Consider the following 20777-nt stretch of genomic DNA (forward strand, 5'->3'; position numbering starts at 1 on the left):
ATCATCATGAATCCTGGGAAAACCTTAAGATTTCTTCAGATGTTGCTTTTGCCTCTGCATACTTGCATCACTTTCAGCCATATGTTGTTGTTCCATTTTATACTTACACACTAAGTGATAAAGATTTGCTAAAATGAATTGATGAAGTTTTGTAAAAGTTGTTTCCCTTTTGGATTAATAATCAAAATATATTCTACATCTATATATAGGTTTACACTGAACGCCTCACTGAGTGTTCCCAGAGAGTGTTTCTGAATATTCTCTTATGGCCTTTCTTTAGAATGGATGTTTTTGCTTGATGCAAACTGCCCTCTACTGGTAGAGCTAGTACTCTTTCTGGCAATATTACCATTTCATATCATTAGCCATGGCTCTTTACGATCACAGGCCTGAAACTGGGCTCTCTGACTGTACAATTTAATACCTTTGAGACTTTGGACAAATTCCTTGACCTGTCTGTAGGGAAAATAACAGAGTAGTTGTGAACTTTAAATGAGGTAATATGTATGAGTTCTTATTATAGTGCCTGACATCTAGTAAGTCCTCAATAAATGAGAGCTGTTACTATTTTATTGCTTAAAAGAACTGAGACAAAGAGAATTTCCCAAGTTGTTCTTTTCCTGTTGTATCAGTATTTGACTTCATTTCCAATATTTATTTAGATCATTAGATAACGCAAAGCCTAGAGAAAGTATTTTGTTATCTCTTTTGGCCTCTATTATTAATTGAAAAGTATAATTGTTTGCTTTTTAAGAGGATATATAAGGGACTGTAATACAGGATAATTCATTTTATAAGTTAAGTGTATTTTTTTTTAGCAATTAATTATATACATTATATATTTTCTAATTTTCTGATAGTTCTAGACCATTGAAAGCCTCTCAAATGGTGAATTCCTGCATCACCAGCCCTTCTACACCTTCAAAGTGAGTTATATTTCTTGTGTACCCAAAATTTGTATTTTTAAGGATTTGGCTTACCCTAATTTCCAGGATTATCCCCTCCCCTTTTCATATTGTTTCTCTTTTTGCATGATAACTGCTCTACATTACTATATTTTGGAATGTTCCTAAATCTGCTTTGAACTGTAATTAGGGTACATCAAGTTTTAACACTGAAGCAAGTTCTGATGATCCTCTCAAAATTTTGCTTTAAAACTTCTTAGATCATCTTTTGTATGTAATATTTTCATCCTACAACTCTAGAAATTGACTGATGACAAGGAATTTTAAGGATTAAAGGGTTAAAGTAACCCTTACTGGTATAAAAAGCGCCATTCTTCAAAGACACGCATGGAGATCTCAAAATATCTTTTCATCTGTTGCTAACTAGTGTGGGACTTCTTATCTTAGACACTGAACTGGAGCCATTCTGAAAGGGGACAGGAAAACAATTACATACTAGAATGTAGCTAATCTACAAATATTTTATATATTTTTGCTTCAGACCAGAAGTTTGTCCAAGGAGACAAATATTATTTTTTTTTAATATACCTCCTCTATGATTTGACTAGAACTACAGTTCCTGATTAGACATTTCTAAATGACTTGGTTGTCATTTGACTTTAAAACTAGTTTTTCTAAAGATTTGATGTCCCAAAGTACTTTTAGAAAAGAGACACTTTTGTTGTTTAAGGGCTTTTGGGGGGCTTATATAACTATAAAATGACATTTGGGAACTGCTATTTTCTTTTCCTCCTGTTAATTATTTTTCAGTGCAATTAGAACCAGATGACTAACTGACTAGAAATCTGAAATGGTACCGATATGAATACTCTTGCCCGTTCTCAAGATACAAATGAGCAATACCACTTGGCTGCTTAGAAAGTGAGCAAGTGATGCCTTTACAGGATGAATATTTTTCCTTACTACAGGCAAGCTGCCTTCTGTGAATATAGTAACTATTAATGGAATGCACTCTTTATGTACCAAATCACTATAGTTTCAAGAAAGAGATGGTTTCATTGGGCATCATTATACTTGGCATGGTCAATCTGTTCTCCAGGGTCTTACTGGTATGAGAATTTGAGAGTTGGTCAATAAAGATGATTAGGCCCTAGAAGACCTGTCATGCCGATCAAACTTAAAAGAGGCTGAATTATGAACTAAAATACCATTGGTTCTTCTGTAATATTCTTTGTCACATTTGACCCTGGTATATTAGTAGCCAGGTGTCACCCTCCTTTAGCAAAGTATTTACATAGATAAAGAAATGGTATGTTCAGTTTTGCTTGGTGAGCATGGAATCAGAAATGAAGAACTAAGATGGCTAATTGGCATTTTTGAAGTTACATTAAAAACTTTTTAAATACGTATTGGGAGGCTATTCAAGTGTTCAGGCTGAAGTGCAGTGATACCCTGACTGCTCTCAGCCAAAGACCATGGTTGGGCTTATCGCTGACCACTTGCCTCTTTTCTTTGATCTACATTGCTCCACGTCCTCCTGGTTTCCATTGTGGCCTCTTATTTCTTGATGCCATCATTCTATATGTTTATTTATAGTTTTCACATTTAGATTATTGCATTTTCTAACTTCCATTTGACGTTTTTTTTTAGTATAGCATATGAATTTATGTTAACCTTCATCAAAGAAAGTTTGTGCTTTTTTACCTTTACCACTTTTTCCTTTATTTTTGGCTCACTTAGAAGACACCACAGTAACACCTTACTTATCTAGTATCATTGAAAAATAATATTTCATATTCCAAATAAATGAATTTTTATATGATTGAAGCTTGCCTTTTAAAACATTGCCTTTTTAATTTTAACCTTTAAAATATTTTAACCATTTTAGATGGTTATATCTCTGTAACCTTGCAGAATTCCTTATATTATTAAATGAAACACACTGAAGATAATTTAAATATATTGTAATGACTTAGAACCAGCATTGTAAGTATCCATTATTACACTGTGTTTTAATATGGTAATGCCCTCAGAGGCTCTTAATTCTTATGAGACAGTTTGCCTTTACATTAAATTACTTTATAGTTCTTTATTGTCGTTTTGGTGGTTATTCTCTCTCATTTCTTAGCTCTCATTTCTTGATGAACTTCCTACATTATTTTGTTCACCGTTTCCTGGGGAAGAAAGGTCCCTGTATAAAGAGTAAAGTTCATGAGCTTTGAAACTACTGCCTTCCTCAGAAGCCTTTTTTTTTTTTCCTTTTGAGTCTTTGTGTTCTAGAAGGTAGACGTTGCCAGAAGTTGGACATGCATATAAATGGATAAGTGGAATGTTACTGTTAATTTCAAAGTACATGGATCATAATTTAAAACAGCAAAAATTAGTCCTCATACACTCTTTTGTCAAAAACATATATTCATTGCTATGTCTGCATGCATTCAGTAGAGTACTTGCTTTATAAAGACAGTAACAAACTTCTTTGGAGTTGACCATTAAAAGAAAAAAGGCACGAAGTGATTGGTTTACTGATCTAGCATAAGAGTTGTCTGATTTTCAAAGCATGGCTCTTTTGGAGTAGGGCAAAGGTAATGCTTAAATATACGTCTTTTGATATTTTTTTTTCTCTGTTAAATCATTCTCCATAATGGAAAAATTTTTGTTTTATTTTGATATTTATACTTCAAAGAAATAACAAGGGCGAATATTTACTTAACATAGAGTTGTCTGTTTGTTTATTTCTCTTAAATAATAGGAATTTCACCTTCAAATCCAAAACCTCCTTGGCTTTATGCCTTGATTCAGACAGTGAAGATGAGCTTAAACGCTCTGTGGCCCTTAGCCAGAGACTTTGTGAAATGTCAGGCAGTGAACAGCAGCAGGAGGACCTAGAAAAGGTAAGTGGTTTCTTATCAAAATATCTGACTGTATAAACAAATGCCTTTCATAAGCAACATCGGCAAACTTAATACATACATACAATAGATTATAAACCTGATGCACCTGTTCAAACACTAATTTTAAGAATATGCTGTTTGTAGCTACAAAACGTGTGTGTTTAAACATGGATTGAGACTTTTTTCTAAATTGAGGTATAATTGACATAAAACATGAGATTAGTTTCAACTGTATAACATGATGATATATTTGTGTATATTTATTGCAAAATGATTACCACAAGAAATCTATTTAACACTATCATTATACCTAGTTACCAAAAAAATTTTTTTCTTGTGAATGAGGACTTTTCAGATGTACTTAGCAATTTTCAAATATGCAATGCAGTATTATTAACTGTAAATTACATCCCCATGACTTATTTTATAACTGGAAATTTGTACTTTTTTGCCCCCTCACCAATTTCATTGACTCCTAGTCCTCACCTCTGTCATCCACTGTCTGTTCTCTATCTGTGGGCTTAGTTTTTCTGTTTGTGTTTTTAGATTATACATGTGAGTGAAATCATACAGTATTTATCTTTCTCTCTATGTAACTTGTTTCCCTCAGGGTCCTTCAGTGATGTCACAAATGGCATAATTTCGTTCTTTTTCATAGTTTTTTCCTTGTTGAATAATGTTCCTCCGTGTGTGTACACTCACACTTATACACACACTCATTTCACATCTTCTTTAACCATTCATCCATCAGTAGAAACTTAGGTTGCTTCCAAGATTGATACTTTAAGAAATGAAAGTTGTTGTAAGTAAATAGCTTCCTCCTATTAATATTAATCTTCAGAGCTACTTTTACATGTGCTGTGTATGCTTAATCACTCAGTCATGTGCAACTCTTTGCGACCCCTTGGACTGTTTTCTGCCTGGCTCCTCTGTCCAGGGAAGAATACTGGAGTGGGTTGCCATGCCCTCCTCCAGAGGATCTTAGACCCAGGGATCGAACCCAGGTCTCCCACATTACAGGCAGATTCTTTACCGTCTGAGCCACCAGGTCCTCAAATAATTACTTGCATTATTTTGATACTAATTATAAATATGAGGGAACCATAGTAAATATTTTACATCAACAGGCCAACTAGGTAATCTAAAAGTTTGATGGGTGTGAAGGCGTAACTTAAAGCATCTTCAGTCTTGACACATAATGATAGTTAGCATTTTTGAAGATATAAGCTTTTCTAGGAGTTTGCATCATCTCATGCAACTGATTTTAAACCTCATTTCAGTAAAATAACAATTATTTCAGTAGTTATTTTTTGTTTAGACTGTTTCCTGTTTTTAAAGCTAGAGGTAGTTTATGGTTGCTGACCTTGAGTGAGAAATGACAAAGTGAAAAATTCTCCCAAAAATCAGATAAATTTATTCAGAAAATAACTTCTAAATATTTACAAAATCTTGGTAATTTTTATTTTTTTCATCTATTCAAAAAAAAGAATGAGAGCTACCCACATTTTAAAAAGAACGTTAGGTATAGTGACAGAATATTTACAGTGTGATTCATGTATATCTGGAAAAAATATACCAAAAACATTTAAAATAAATACCTCTGAGTGGTGGATTTTGAATGAATTTATTATTTTTATGTATTTTCCAAATGTATACAAAGAGTGTACTTAACATTTATTATAATCAAGCAAATAAACATAAATCTTTATGTAGTTAGTACATAAAGAATTAAAAGAAAATTAGGCTTCCCAGTGAGTTTATTTATTGGTTATTAGTTGTTAAATAACCCAAAGCATCAAAGAAAGGAAACTTTGGGAATTCCCTGGCAGATGAGTGGTTAGGTTTCCACGCTTCCACTGCAGAGGGCATGGAACTAAGATCCCACATGCCACATGGCTCAGCCAGAAAAAGAAAAAAGAAACTTTTTAGAAATAAGCATATCACTTTAAACTCAAAGATTGCTGTATTTGTAGGCATTCTATTTTCTTCTAAAAGCAGTACTATTCTTCAGGATTCAAAATCATGCAGAACAGAACCTGATAAATCTGAATTGGAAAACTCGGGATTTGATGGAATGAGTGAAGAGGAGCTTCTAGCAGCTGTTTTAGAGATAAGTAAAAGAGAAGCTTCACCATCTCCCAGTCATGAAGATGATGATAAACCAACCAGCAGCCCTGATACCGGATTTGCAGAAGATGATATTCAAGAAATGCCTGAAAATCCAGACTCTGTGGAAACTGAGAAGCCAAAGACAATCACAGAGCCTGGTAGGTTTAACAAAGATAAACATCTGTTAAATAAGACACAACTGTTTTAAAAGCTTTATAATAGCAAATGACTTTTATATAAGGGGAGATGAGATGGATATTTTTGTGCTCTGTCTCTTTTTTTCCTAACAGAAATGAAAAGTGAATATTGTGAGTTAGTTCAGAGGCTAGTGGTAGAGTATTCCTTGTCCCTTTAGGTGTCAGTTCAGTTCAGTTGCTCAGTCGTGTCCGACTCTTTGCGACCCCATGAACCACAGCACGCCAGGCCTCCCTGTCCATCAGCAACTCCCAGAGTCCACCCATACCCATGTCCATTGAGTCGGTGATGCCATCCAACCATCTCATCCTCTGTCGTCCCCTTCTCCTCCTGCCCTCAATCTTTCCCAGAATCAGGGCCTTTTCCAGTGAGTCAGCTCTTTGCATCAGGTGGCCAAAGTATTGGAGTTACAACTTCAAAATCAGTCCTACCAATGAACACCCAGGACTGATCTTCTTTAGAATAGATTGGTTGGATCTCCTTGCAGTCCAAGGGACTCTCAAGAGTCTTCTCTAACACCACAGTTCAAAAGCATCAATTCTTCGGCTCTCAGCTTTCTTTATGGTCCAACTTTCACATGCATACATGACCACTGGAAAAACCATAGCCTTGACTAGACAGACCTTTGTTGACACAGTAATGGCTCTGCTTTTTAATATGCTATCTAGGTTGGTCATAACTTTCCTTCCAAGGAGCAAGCGTCTTTTAATTTCATGGCTGCAGTCACCATCTGCAGTGATTTTAGAGCCCAGAAAAATAGTCAGCCACTGTTTCCACTGTTTCCCCATCTATTTGCCATGAAGTGATGGGACCGGATGCCACGACCTTAGTTTTCTGAATGTTGAGCTTTAAGGCAACTTTTTCACTCTCCTCTTTCACTTTCATCAAGAGACTCGTTAGTTCTTCACTTTCTGCCATAAGGATGGTGTCATCTGCATATTTGAGGTTATTGATATTTCTCCCGGCAATCTTGATTCTAGCTTGTGCTTCCTCCAGCCCAGCATTTCTCATGATGTACTCTGAATATAAGTTAAATAAGCAGGGTGACAATATACAGCCTTGATGTACTCCTTTTCCTATTTGGAACCAGTCTGTTGTTCCATGTCCAGTTCTAACTGTTGCTTCCTGACCTGCATACAGGTTTCTCAAGAGGCAGGTCAGGTGATCTGGTATTCTTATCTCTTTAAGAATTTTCCACAGTTTATTATGATCCACACAGTCAAAGGCTTTGGCATAATCAATAAAGCAGAAATAGGTGTTTTTCTGGAACTCTCTTGCTTTTTCGATGATCCAGCAGATGTAGGTGTACTTCAAAAGAAAAGTTGGTATTCCTGCATTTAAAAATTGTTTGTGTTAATTTTTGGTCACTTTTTTCTTACCACTTCTCTCAGAAATTTGTGTAATTCTTTCTTAATTTTTTCATATCTGAACTTATACCAAGTTTTAATGTATAAATCAAGTTCTCTATTCTTCTTTGGGTTCATCCCTTTAAAGTGGTGGAAAGACCACTGAACTAAGAGAGCAGGTCTTGGGTGTCTAGTCTTAGCTATACCACCTACTAGTTATAAATTTTTAAATAAGTGATTTAACCCCTTGATAGCTATGAGACGTACTTCAGATGGTTGGGGTAAAATGTTAAATAATACATACGTATTATGTTAAGTGCTATACAGATACAAATATTTTTGTGGTCATTATTACTCACATTTTGTTGTTTCTCAAGCTATCACTGCAAACAACAGAATTGAACCTCCTTGCCTTGTACTATGGGTATCTTAAGATTTTTAAGTAAAAAATTTTCACTGCCTCTCCTTCTGGCCATGTCTGACTTTTTTATGCTGGTACTAAATACTCGGGATTTAGTATCTATATCTATATAGCCAGCTAATGTGTGTCAGTATGTCAAGCCTAGGATTTTGGAAGTGAAGACAATACTAGTATATGATAGAATTATTTAATTTATTCTTGGGGTTGTTAGGGCCTTGTCAGTTTTGAATTTTATATACAAGCAAAATAATTAGTATGCCTTCAATTTAACTGGAAACAAAAGTCTTATGATTTTTGTATATAGATGTTTCCTCTTTTTTTAACATGTTTTTTTATCTCTTGATGGTAAATATCCTTATGAAGTCCCCTTCTCTTACTAAACTAAAAATCACTACCTTTGGAAGTGAATCCTGGGTACTAGATCATTTCATCAGTAAGGATTTCAGTATCACTAAAAGATAAGAACTCTTTTCAAAATAACATATCCTCCATATCATTATCATACTTTAAAAATTAATAATAATTCTAAGGAATGATCAAATATGATCAAACCCTCCATAAGGTTTTTATTTTGAAAATTTCAAATCCAGAGAGAAGTTGAAAAATAAAATACACACTTTTATACCCTTCACCTAGATTCATTAACATTTTGTCACTTTCTTTTTCCTCTCCCTTCCACACCGCCCCCATGTATATGTGTAGCTGTGCAACAGTTACACCAAAATTAGTGCTTTAAAACAGCTCTTCTAATATGTCATAATTCTATAGCTTGACTGGTCTTAGATGGTAGTTCTTCTGCTCCCTGTATTGTTGACTGGGCTGTAACATTCAGGATGGCTCACCTTGGCACCTTAGTGGTATTGGTGAGAAGGGTCAGCTGGGATGCCTAGATAACCTCTCTGTTCTTCTGGTCCCCTTTCCCTGACCATCTCTTTCCTCCTCTTCTCTTCATCTTTTCCATCTCTTCAGATAATCTCAGGGATTCTCCCTTTCCATGTGGTCTCTTCAGTATGGAAGCCAAACGTCTTATATGATAGCTCAGGGCTCCCCAAAACACAAAAGGGGCATCTGCCAGGTCTTCTTAATGTAGGAAGTGAAGTGAAGTCTCTCAGTCGTGTCCAACTCTTTGCGGCCCCATGGACTGTAGTCTACCAGGCTCCTCCATCCATGGGATTTTCCAGGCTAGAGTACTGGAGTGGGTTGCCATTTCCTTCTCCAGGGGATCTTCCTGACCCAGGGATTGAACCCTGGTCTTCCTCATTGCAGGTGGATGCTTTACCCTCAAAACCACCAGGGAATCCCTTGATGTATAGGCTCAAAATTAGGACAGAATCAGTTCTGTCACATTTTCTTAAAGCTCTCACAGGATCTGCAAGTGTTCACTGTAAGTTGGACTACGCAGAGTTAGAATACCTATATGCCTGGTTCATTGGATGCCATCTTTGGAGAATGAGCATGCACACACTCTTCTTTTTTAATAGAACTATTTGAAATTGCAGGTATCATAACACTTTACCCTGAAACACTTCAACCTGACTCTCCTAAGTACATGGAAATTTTCCTATGTAACAGTTAGCATACCTAAGAATGTTAAGAGTGATTCCATATATAATATATAGAGCCCACATACACATTTTCCCATTTATCTGTAATGTATTTTTTTACACTTTAAAAAAAAAAACCTCAAACCCAAAGCTTACCCACTGCATTTGGTTGTTAGGTCCCTTTAGTCTCTAGTCAAGGCCAATTTTTTGAAAAATTCCCATTATGACTTGTCTTACTATTCTTTAACAGCTATCTTGGACCACCACCCCCCCCCGCCCCCGCATACCCTGAAACTTCAGAACATGGAGATAGGATCATTTTTCTCCTTGTTGCCCATTGCCAATTCCATCTGCTTGTCTCCTTTCATCCTGCAAAAATCCCTGCTCGTTTGAAGCATGTAACTTCTGACTTTGCCATATTATCTCTTTCCATAGCTATCTTTTACCTTCCAGTCATTCCACTCCCATCAGCATTCTTAGGGCTTTCAGCATCCTCCTAAAGGACCCTGTCAACCACCTGGTTTCTCAGTTCCTAATCTCAATTCCAAAGAACTTTTTTCTTCCCCATCTTGACAACTGACGAAACACAAACCAGTAGTTCTCAAAGTATGTCTCCAGGCCATCAGTATCATGTAGAAACTTGCTGGAAATGCCATTCTTGACCCCCACCCCTCACCTAATGAATAAGAAACTCTGGGTGGTGGAGCTCAGCATTCTGTCTTTTGATTCCAGTTGACTCTGATGCTAAAGTTTGAGCACTACCTCCCTAGATTTTGTCATCATCAGTAACTGTATCACCTTTGAAATACTAATTTCAAATATCTTTCTCTAACCCTTTTCTCCTCCTAGCTCAAGTAATGTCATTCTTTTATTCTCTTTATTTCTTGCCAAAGAATGTTCAAATTACCACACAGTTGCACTCATTTCACATGTTAGCAAAGTAATGCTCAAAATTCTCCAAGCTAGGCTTCAACAGTAGTGAACTGAGAACTTCCAGATGTTCAAACTGGATTCAGGGATGGCAGAGGAACAAGAGATCAAATTGCCAACATTTGCTGAATCAGAAAAAGCAAGAGAAGTCCAGAAAAACATCTCCTTCATTAACTTTGACTGTGGATCACAACAAACTGGAAAATTCTTAAAGAGATGAGAATTCCAGACCACCTTTCCTGCCTCTTGTGGAACCTGTATGCAGGTCAAGAAGCAACAGTTAGAACCAGACATGGAACAACGGACTGGTTCCAAATTGGGAAGAGTACATCAAGGCTGTATTGTATATTGTCACCCTGCTTATTTAACTTATATGCAGAGTACCTCACGCAAAATGCCAGACTGGATGAAGCACAAGCTAGATTCAAGATTGCCAGGAGGAATATCAATAACCTCAGATATGCAGGTGATAACACTCTTATGGCAGAAAGCAAAGAGGAGCTAAAGACACTTGAAAGTGAAAGAGGAGAGTGAAAAAGTTGACTTAAAACTCAGCATTCAGAAAACTAAGATCATGGCATCTGGTCCCATCTCTTCATGGCAAATAGATGGGGAAACAGTGGAAACAGTGACAGGCTTTATTTTCTTGGACTCCAAAATCACTGCAAATGGTGACTGCAGCCATGAAATTTAAAAAATGCTTGCTCCTTGGAAGAAAAACTATGACAAACATAGATAGCATGTTAAAAAGCAGAGATATTACTTTGTCGAAAAGGTCCGTATAGTCAAAGGTATGGTTTTTCTACTAGTCATGAATGGATGTGAGAGTTGGACCATAAATAAAGAAGGCTGAACACCAAAGATGTAATGTTGGAGAAGACTCTTGAGAGTCCCTTGGACTTCAAAGAGATCCAACCAGTCCATCTAAAGGACGTCAGTCCTGAAGATTCATTGGAAGGACTGATGCTGAAGCTCCAATACTTTGACCACCTGATGCTAAGAACTGACTCATTTGAGAAGACCCTGATGCTGGGAAAGATTGAAGTCAGGAGGAGAAGGGGACAACAGAGGATGAGATGATTGGATGGCATCACTGACTGAATGGACATGAGTTTGAGCAGACTCAGGGAGATGGTGAAGGACAGGGAAGCCTGGCGTGCTGTAGTCCATGAGGTCACAAAGAGGTCCTAGTCGTGTCACAAAGGACACAACTGAGTGACTGAACAACAAAAACTTATTTCAACAGTTACTTGATCTCATTAAGACTTCCAGTCTGTTGTCTTCTATTTTTTGGCTCTTCATCACCTACTTCTTGTTATCACTTCCCTCCCCAGGGTATATGCCATATTTTGATTCTCTTCTCTCTTTCCTCTGTTGCCTAATGAAATCCCATTTCCCAGCTTAACCAGCTTTTTACTCCATACCTTTACTCAAGCAGCTAAAGATTGCTGGAGAAAAATCACAAAACTATAATGACTATGCTTTCCTCAAATTCACAGCCACATTGTAACATGGGCACTAAATTCTACTTGTCAGTTCTGTTATAGTTCCTTAGTAAATTTATTTTCTTGGTCTCCATAATGTCTTAAATCTATAGTTCTCCTTCCAAATATGATCTGGGCTCACAACTTAGCTGTAGATCTTTCAAAGAAAATAGATGCAATCAGATGAAAGCTGTGCCTTCACCTTTGTTAATGGAGGAAACATCCTTGTTCTTATTTAAGGCCAGTCCCTTCATTCATTCATATCTAGGATCTCATCTACTTGTGCCTTCTAAAGACTGAAATTATACTGTTTCTCTTATGCATCTTTTCTAAATCACTCTGTTGTTTCTTAATATTACCCATTTTAAAGAACCTTATTATGACCTTGTGTTTCCCTATAGCTATTGCCCCTTTTGTTTGCTCCCCTCCCAGAAAAATCCTTCGAAAGAGTCGTTTTACTCACTCTTTCTTTTTTCTTACCATCTCCCATTCTTTTGTCTACGCTCTCGAAGTGGACTTTTACCCCCACCACTCCACTAAAATGGTCTTTATCAAGTTTACAGTAGGAATATTTCATAAAATCCACCACTCCCTCCTTAACATTTAAAGCTTTATAAACTGTTTTCTATAAACTACTCTTGCCTGGTTTTTTCTTCCTACTAAACCAACCATTCATCCTAGGGGTTTTTTGGTTTTGATTTTACTTTCCTCATCAGAACTATAACTGTTGGAATATTCCCAAAACACTATCCTTAGTGGTCTTTTTTTCTAAAGCTCTCTCTCTAAGTGATCTCATATGTTCCCATAATCTCACATATTGATGGAATATCAATTTCATATCCTTGCCTGGGTCTCTCCCCAAAGCTTTAAACTTATATGTATTTAAATGCCTATTTGAAATATCCATTAGGTTGACTGATTTTTAGCTGCCACCCCCACCCCAATAATCTTGTACCATATCAGCAAGTGGTATCATCATCCATCGTTTTTTGGTTCAAGCCAAAAATATATCTCCCTTGATTTTTTTGTTTGTTTGTTTATTTACACCTCATATTCAGTCCATCAGTAGGTCTAGTCTACTCTACCTCCAAAATATGTCCTTAATCCAATCACTCATCACTATCTTCATAGCTATAATTCTAGTCTTCCAACTCTCACTTGGGCCACTATAGTTGATTCCTAATGTCTCTTCCTTCACTCTCACCCCACTACAGACCTTCTTTCATGAACAAAGCTACCAGCACAATCTTTCTGAAGTATAAATCATACATTACCCTTCTGCCTAGAACTTATTGTGATTTCCCATTACACTTAATCCAGGCTTCTCACTATGACCTGTCTTCACCTTGCCCCTCTTTCACTCTGCTGTTTTAGCCATACTAGTATTCTCTCTGTGTGTCCCTCATGCTAAGCTCATTTTCATCTCCAAGCCTTTGCACTTAAGCTCCTTCAGGGCAAAGGTCATCTTTCCTTAATTATCACTATATCCTCAGCTTCTTTAGCAGTACCTGGCACATAGCTTGATTCTCAGTAAATATTTGGAGCTCTTCACATTGCTCATCTCTTGAATCAACTGAAAAGGGAAAGAAAGACTGGTTAAGTAAGATTTCACTGTTAACCAAAGAGGGTGGGAATATTGTGTGTGCAAAGGTCCAGATGTGAGAAAGGCCATGGTAAGTTAGTGAACCTTAAAAGTTCAGAATGATCTGCATGGCTAGAACATAGTGTTGAAGAGGAAAAAGCAAAAGATGAGACTAGAGAGTTACACAGTCTCCAGTTTTTACCTGGCCTAAAATCATGTTTAGAAGTTTGGACTTTTATTTCAGAAGCATTAGGAAGTTATTGAATAATTTTAAGCAAAAGGTATTTGATAAAGATTTGTATTTGAAAAAGATAATTCGCAGCAGTGTAATGCATAATTTAAAGAAGAACCAAAGTATCCTGTGAGAACTGTTAGATAGTAGCCCAAACCAAAAGTTAATGTACCCTGAGCCAACATTTGGGATTTGGGAAAAAAAAAAACAAAAAACAGTTGATGGATTCCAGAGATAGATGGGAAATAACAATTTATCTAATATGAGCAGGTAAATGAGAAGTCAGAATGACTCCCAGATTTCTGGCTTCGGAAAAAAAACACACTGGGTGGACACTTACCCCTTGACTGAAATACAGAATGTAGCAAAGAAAACGGAGAAGGCAGTGGCAAGCCACTCAGTACTCTTGCCTAGAAAATCCCATGGACGGAGGAGTCTGGTGGGCTGCAGTCCATGGGGTCGCTACGAGTCAGACATGACTGAGCGACTTCACTTTCACGCATTGGAGAAGGAAATGGCAACCCACTCCAGTGTTCTTGCCTGGAGAATCCCAGGGACGGGGGAGCCTGGTGGGCTGCCATCTATGGGGTCACACAGAGTCGGACAGGACTGAAGTGACTTAGCAGTAGCAGCAGCAAAGAAGAAGCAGCTTTCATTTGGGATGGGAGAAGCAGCAGATGATCTACTTAGTATAACAATGTTGAGTTTTTATCACATGGACCCCCTCTGATCCATTGTGCCAGTTCCTTTAAAGTGTCTTTCATGGTCTTATTTGTTTCTAGACCTGAAGTTTTTTGTATCCATCTGATAATCTTGTCCTGAAGACAGATGTATATTGAGCTTTTTAGCATCTCAAAGTTTCTTAAACCTATTTGCTATCACATGCATTAATTGCTAGTGTAATTCTAGGATTGTGTGAGATACATTAGTACATTGAGTGCTGAAAATTATTGGTTAAGAATTGTGCCTCTGTCACCTATTTTTATGAGTATGTTTTGAATAAAAGTAATAATGTTCATCTTATTTCCTAAAATAGCAGCCTCAACTCCTAAATCTTTTTTCCACTTGAAGTGCTTCAGTTCAGTTCAGTCGCTCAGTCATGTCCAACTCTTTGCGACCCCATGAATCATAGCACGCCAGGCCTCCCTTAACATCAACTAAATTTGAATGTCTCGGTTCCGAATTTCCAGAAGTGGTCTAATTGGTTAACTCCCTCAGATATTCATTCCTGGTCCAGTAAGCTAAGGCCAAAGGGACAGGAAGGATCTTACATGCTTCAGAGCCTCCCCTTCCAGGCTTTGGAAATGATTGTTTCTCCAAAAGTGGAGGAGTATAAAAATTTTTTTAATTGGAATCATACTGCTTTTTGCACTTAATGTATCTTGAGTTTCTTTTAATGAATATTCAGAATTAGTTTTAATGGTAAATATTCAGTCAGTTGCTGCTACTGCTAAATCACTTCAGTCGTGTCCGACTCTGTGCAACCCCATAGACGGCAGCCCACCAGGCTCCTCTGTCCCTGGGATTCTCCAGGCAAGAGCACTGGAGTGGGTTGCCATTTCCTTCTCCAATGCATGCAGAGTCGCTGCAGTCGTGTCCGACTCTGAGACCCTATGGACAGCAGCCCACCAGGCTTCTCTGTCCACAGGATTCTCTAAGCAAGAATGCTAGATTGGGTTGCCATTTCCTTCTCCAATTCAGTCAATAAGTCAGTTCAATTAAAAAATGACTAGTTGCTGATTTAGTCCAAAACCAAGGTGCTGTAAGCTTCAAAGTTGTCTGTATTATGGAAAAGTATTTACCATTTCAGTGGTTCCAATGCAGTATTGGGGCAGGTAAAGAGCACACACTAATTTCAAAACAGTCCATATGAAATAAGCCTGTAAAGTCAAATTTCTTACTGACTGGCTAAACTTTTTTTAATGAGAACTTCCTTAACTTGTTAAGGTGAGAGTTTTTGCTTTGGTAAAATGTTTGAGAAGGGAAAGAGGGAAGGAGGTTCCTTGCTTTTCTCCCCACTGTTACCTGTATTAAAAATTACAATGAAATTTCAGGTAACCAGAATAAAATTAGACCTATACTGTTTATTCTGGCCAACAGTAGAATAAGGAGAAAGTATATAATAAATGCTAATTGTCCAGTGGTGATGAATGGGTGCTCTACTGGCTATCCTCCAATCCATGTAAGTGTAAGGAGATCTGCTACTAGAACTCAGAACAAGCACTGACTGAATGGTTGGAGCATCATGCTTCGTTGTTTGGATGTATGAAGCAGTGGCATTAGCGCTGCTGCTGCTGCTGCTAAGTCGCTTCAGTTGTGTCCAACTCTGTGCGAACCCATAGACGGCAGCCCACCAGGCTCCCCCATCCCTGGGATTCTCCAGGCAAGAACACTGAAAGGGGTTGCCATTTCCTTCTCCAATGCATGAAAGTGAAAAGTGAAAGTGAAGTTGCTCAGTCGTGTCCGACTCTTCGAGACCCCATGGACTGCAGCCTATCAGGCTCCTCCGCCCAGGGGATTTTCCAGGCAGGAGTACTGGAGTGGGTTGCCATTGCCTTCTCCGGACATTAGCACTAGGAGTCTCTAATCTAGAAATTCAGAATAAACAGAAAAAAATGAAGGATTAATCTTTTTCTTATCTCCCTGGATAAATGTTTTAAACATAATATGTTGTCATACTTGTATGGTACATGAAATGTTTATTACATATTTTATGTAGCTCTTTTATTTAGAATATGCACAAGGCTCATTTGATTGTTAATGTAAAAACACTCATGATATACAGTGTAGTAAGGGGAAATCTCAATAATTAGCCTAATCGTTCTATCCTAATTCTCACTTTATTAACCCTAAACAATACTTCATTCTTAGTAATTGGTCATGTGACATAACCAACCTATGAATATGGCTATTTTTTGGTCTACATCCTTAACCACGGTGCTGCTAATGAATGGTTAAGTTTCAGAACCATTACTGTAGGTCAGTGGTTCTCAACTGAGGGCAATTTTGTTTTGGTTGTCACAACTGGAGAGGGTGGGGTTGCTACTGGCATCTAGTAGGTAGAGGTCAAGGATATTGCTAAATAGTATACAGTATACAGGGCAGCCCTCTCCGCCATCCAAACAAAATTCTCACTCAAAGTGCCAATAGTGATGAGATAGGGAAGCCCTGATCTAGATGTAGCAAGGGGAGATTGTATGTCCCAAGCAAGTTATGTCTGGGGTTAGGATACATTATTCTTTGAATAGTACATGTCACTCTAGTGCAGAGATTTCGGTTTATAAGAGGATTTCCCAGTGATGTTCTGTTCTGCTTCCTCAGATCCTGCCACTTTTACTGAGATAACTAAAGACTGTGATGAAAATAAAGAGAACAAAACTCCAGAAGGATCTCAAGGAGAGGTTGATTGGCTCCAGCAGTATGATATGGAGCGTGAGAGGGAGGAACAGGAGCTTCAGCAGGCATTGGCTCAGAGCCTTCAGGAGCAAGTAAGAGATATCTCTATATCTGGCTTTTCCAAGAGATAGAGCAGTAATAATAATAAAAAACATTTGTTAAGCACTTTATGTCAGGCATTGTTCCAGGTGATTCACATACAGTAAATCGCTGAGCTACCTAAACAAACTAAACTTGCTTTGGGCCTTTTCCTTAGGTTTGAAACAAATATTGATTTTTTTTTTTTAATCCAAGTGCAACAAAATGTCTTGTTGGTTACCTCCTATTACCATGATTTGTTACATGCTAAAGCAAGATGGATTATTGGAGATCATCCCTAGTCCAGTTTTATTTTGTAAGCAGTTAAAACAGCCAGTATACGATCATGATTTTATCATTAGTATTTTAAGGCAAAGAATATCGGGTCTTAATTTTAACTGCATTTTATCTGGGGAGCTTTAAAAAGAATACTGATGCCAGGGTTGTTCTGTCCCTCAGAAATTCTGATATAATTGATCTCAGATGTGGTCTGGGCAACTAGATTTCTTTCTTCTTTTTTTCCCCCAAACTTCCACCAATGATTCTAATGTGCAGGCATTGTTGAGAACTGCTGCTTTAAAACTGTTTCAGAACCAGCTGTTCTGTATTCTTTTATTTATAAAAAGTACCTTCCTAGTTGCCTTGTCATCAAAAATACATATATGTCAAACTGTTTTACAAATTACTTATAGTAATCATTTGTTTCAGAAAACTTACTTCCAGTGGAAAAGAAAGTTTATTTCTTAGTAATAGTTCCTCATAGGGCATGTATGCATGCCCCGGCGTGTCCATCTCTGCAACCCTGTGGACAGTAGCCCCCCAGGCTCCTATGTCCATAGGATTCCCCAGGCAAGAATACTAGAGTGGGTTGCCCTTTGCAGAAAAAGAAAAAAATTAAGAGAAAAGAAGGGGGAAAAAAAGAAAAAATTTCAGCAACCCTCCTTTTCACAGACAAAGACATATTTTTCTTGTCAGCTGACCTGGTTAAAATTGTCTTTTCTCAGATGTGAGGATTATGAGATGAAGGTTTCTTTAGTTTGGCACACCTTCTTATTTAATCGCGAAGTTGTGGACACAACTTTCTGCAGCCCCTGGACTGTAGCTCCACAGGTTCCTCTGTTCATGGGATTTCCCAGGCTAAAACACTGGAATGAGTTGCCATTTCCTTGAGGGGATCTTCCCATCCCAGGGGTTGAACCTATGTCTCCTAGGTTGGCAGGCAGATTCTTTACTGCTGAGCCACCAGGGAAGCCCTGCATCATTCTATTAATTACTAAAAGAGAGTCCTTTACTATCTTGTCTCAATGTAGACTTTATGTACTTGGATAAATTTAAATAACCGTATTTCCTCTTAGAGAACACCTCTGTGACTTTCTTGAACACAGTATTATTGTTCCCAGGACTATAATGCAGAATAGCTCATTCTAAGCTTCTTATATATTTAACTTTAAAAACAAGTCTAGAATTGAGAAAAGTATAAAAACAGTTTTATATTTTTTTCATTACTCATGCACCCTTTGTAAATTACCTTTTCTCTCAAGATGAAAGGGAAAATCTGTAGTCAACATTTTCCTATTCCTTTTTATGATTAGTCATCTAATTGAGACATTTTCAGAGGTACTTTCTTTTTTTCTTTAAAGAAAACCTCAGATATATTAGAAAAGCATAAAAATCTAAGAATAGTATTTTGTGGAAATTTTGTTTTATCTTGTTGTCATAGATGTAGGCTCAGTGATGTGGTAGAGCCAGCTCCCTGTCAGCTTAGGAGAGCCCACTGTACATAGCTCTTCCCAAATCTGCAGTCGGAGTTATATTGGTAGCTTAAAAGTGGCCATAGTAGGAAGACAGTTTTGGAAAAAGTAATGAACTTCTCCATCTCTCTCAAGAGGTCATATTCTAAACATTCATAAGTTTATTGAAAGCATTATTAGCAAATACAGAGCAACTAGTTTTATCCTTATTAAGTAAGTTTAATCAATACTTCTTTAAATACCTTAGTTTTGTCCTTGGTCCTTTAGGAGGCTTGGGAACAGAAAGAAGATGATGACCTCAAAAGAGCTACGGAGTTAAGTCTTCAAGGTATGGAGATTACTATAATTACATTTTTTTTGTATGATGAAATGTATCACACACTGAGGAGTATATAAAATGTTTTTGTCATTTTTAATAACAACAACAAATTTGAACACCTCCCAGGTAAAGAAATAGAACCTTAGAAGTTACTCCCCTTCCCTCCCCTCCCTCCCAGAGGAAACCAAACACTCAAACATAATTTTCTCATCTCTTTAGTTTTCCATCTTTTTGTTATTTTTCTCTACTGTCTGGAAAGTTTCTCCAACATTATGACCAACTTCAAAGTTTTTTTAATATTTTATGTATATTATATTTCTAATTTGCAAGAACTGGTTTGTGATTGCTACTTTTATAAGATTTTTGGGGTGGGGTAGTTCATGAAAGCAATACCATCTCAACTCTGAGGATATTAAACATAGTTCATTTTTTGTGTGTATTTGACATTTTCATCTCCCTGAGTAGATTCTCTTTTCTCCGTTTTGCTCTGTCCTGTGTGTTTATTTTGGTCTTTATATTCCATGTTAGAGCCTCTCCTCAGTTACCTAGTAATTCTTGGCTGTCAACTCATGATTAGGAGTAGGGAACTAAAGATTTCCTGGTTGTCCAGTGGTTAAGAATCCACCTGCCAATACAGGGGACACGGGTTCAATCCCTGGTCCAGGGAGATCCCACTTGCTATGGAGCAGCTAAGCCTGTGCGCCACACCTACTGAGCCCACACTATAGCCTTAGAGCCGTGAACAAGAGAAGCCACTTCAGTGAGAAGCCCACACACCACAACAAAGAAAGCCCCAGCTCACCACAACTAGAGAAAGCCCACGCATGGCAGTGAAGACTCAGCACAGCCAAAAACTAAATAGATCTTTTTTATTTAAAAAAAAAAAAATAGGGGACTAAAAAGATTATTGGAAGCTCTGAGTATTTGAATAGCTAGAGCTTGTCAACTTTGAGTTTTATAGGATTTTGCTATTTAGGGGATGGTATTAATATTTTAGGCCTCCCCTTGGGCTGGTAAGATTCCTAAAGAAAGTGTTCTAGTTTTATGCCTTTGCCTAAAGGTAAAAGATGTGGCTGCCAGAGTTCTAGAAGCCAAGTATAGGAATAGGGCCTCCTGGCGGTCAGGATGGGAGTTACATCTTTGAATATGCACACTGTGGTCTCCTCCCATTTTCCGTATGGTAGTCCCTTGTGCCTGGAATCCCCCAATCCAGAGACTGTTTTACCAACTCTACAGAGCAAAGCTCCAGACTTCTGTCATTGCCCAGCAGCATAAAGTAGGGGGGAGTGACTCTAGGAGTCTGTAACTCAAACAGCTTTTCCCTAATCCTTATTTTTATCCTCTCTTAGCCTCCAATTTCAGAGGTACCTGGTATTTCCAAGTTGTGTCTTTTGAAGACCCTGTGATATAAATTGGATTGGTTCTCAACTTTTCCATTACTGACTTAGGTTTTGCTTTGACTTTCTTAGGTCTGCTAAGTGTGTCACCCCTGTATATTCCAACTTCCAGAATTTTGATGCTGTAATCTCTTCCTGTTCTTCCCATTCTTAAGTGTTCATGACTTTTAAACAAGCATAAAATAAGGCTTCGT

The 20777-nt window shown here is 37.6% G+C and overlaps 1 protein-coding gene across 9 annotated transcripts in view; it reads left to right on the forward strand.

Moving 5' to 3' along the window:
* Positions 1 to 20777, forward strand: part of USP37 (ubiquitin specific peptidase 37) — an 85090-nt gene that overhangs the window by 56196 nt on the left and 8117 nt on the right. For 7 of the 9 annotated variants that reach the window (XM_088827604.1, XM_055397386.2, XM_055397387.2 and 4 more), the window contains 5 exons: positions 861 to 926; positions 3658 to 3799; positions 5811 to 6066; positions 16964 to 17130; positions 19135 to 19195. In XM_088827604.1, coding sequence (XP_088683730.1) covers positions 861 to 926; positions 3658 to 3799; positions 5811 to 6066; positions 16964 to 17130; positions 19135 to 19195 — 692 coding nt within the window. The remainder of the gene's footprint in view (positions 1 to 860; positions 927 to 3657; positions 3800 to 5810; positions 6067 to 16963; positions 17131 to 19134; positions 19196 to 20777) is intronic. The other 2 variants (XM_088827598.1, XM_055397391.2) reach the window with 2 other exon arrangements.

This window comes from Moschus berezovskii, chromosome 2 (genome assembly GCF_049115385.1).
Source record: "Moschus berezovskii isolate FMDL1 chromosome 2, NW_MosBer_1.0, whole genome shotgun sequence".
Taxonomy (NCBI): domain Eukaryota; kingdom Metazoa; phylum Chordata; class Mammalia; order Artiodactyla; family Moschidae; genus Moschus; species Moschus berezovskii.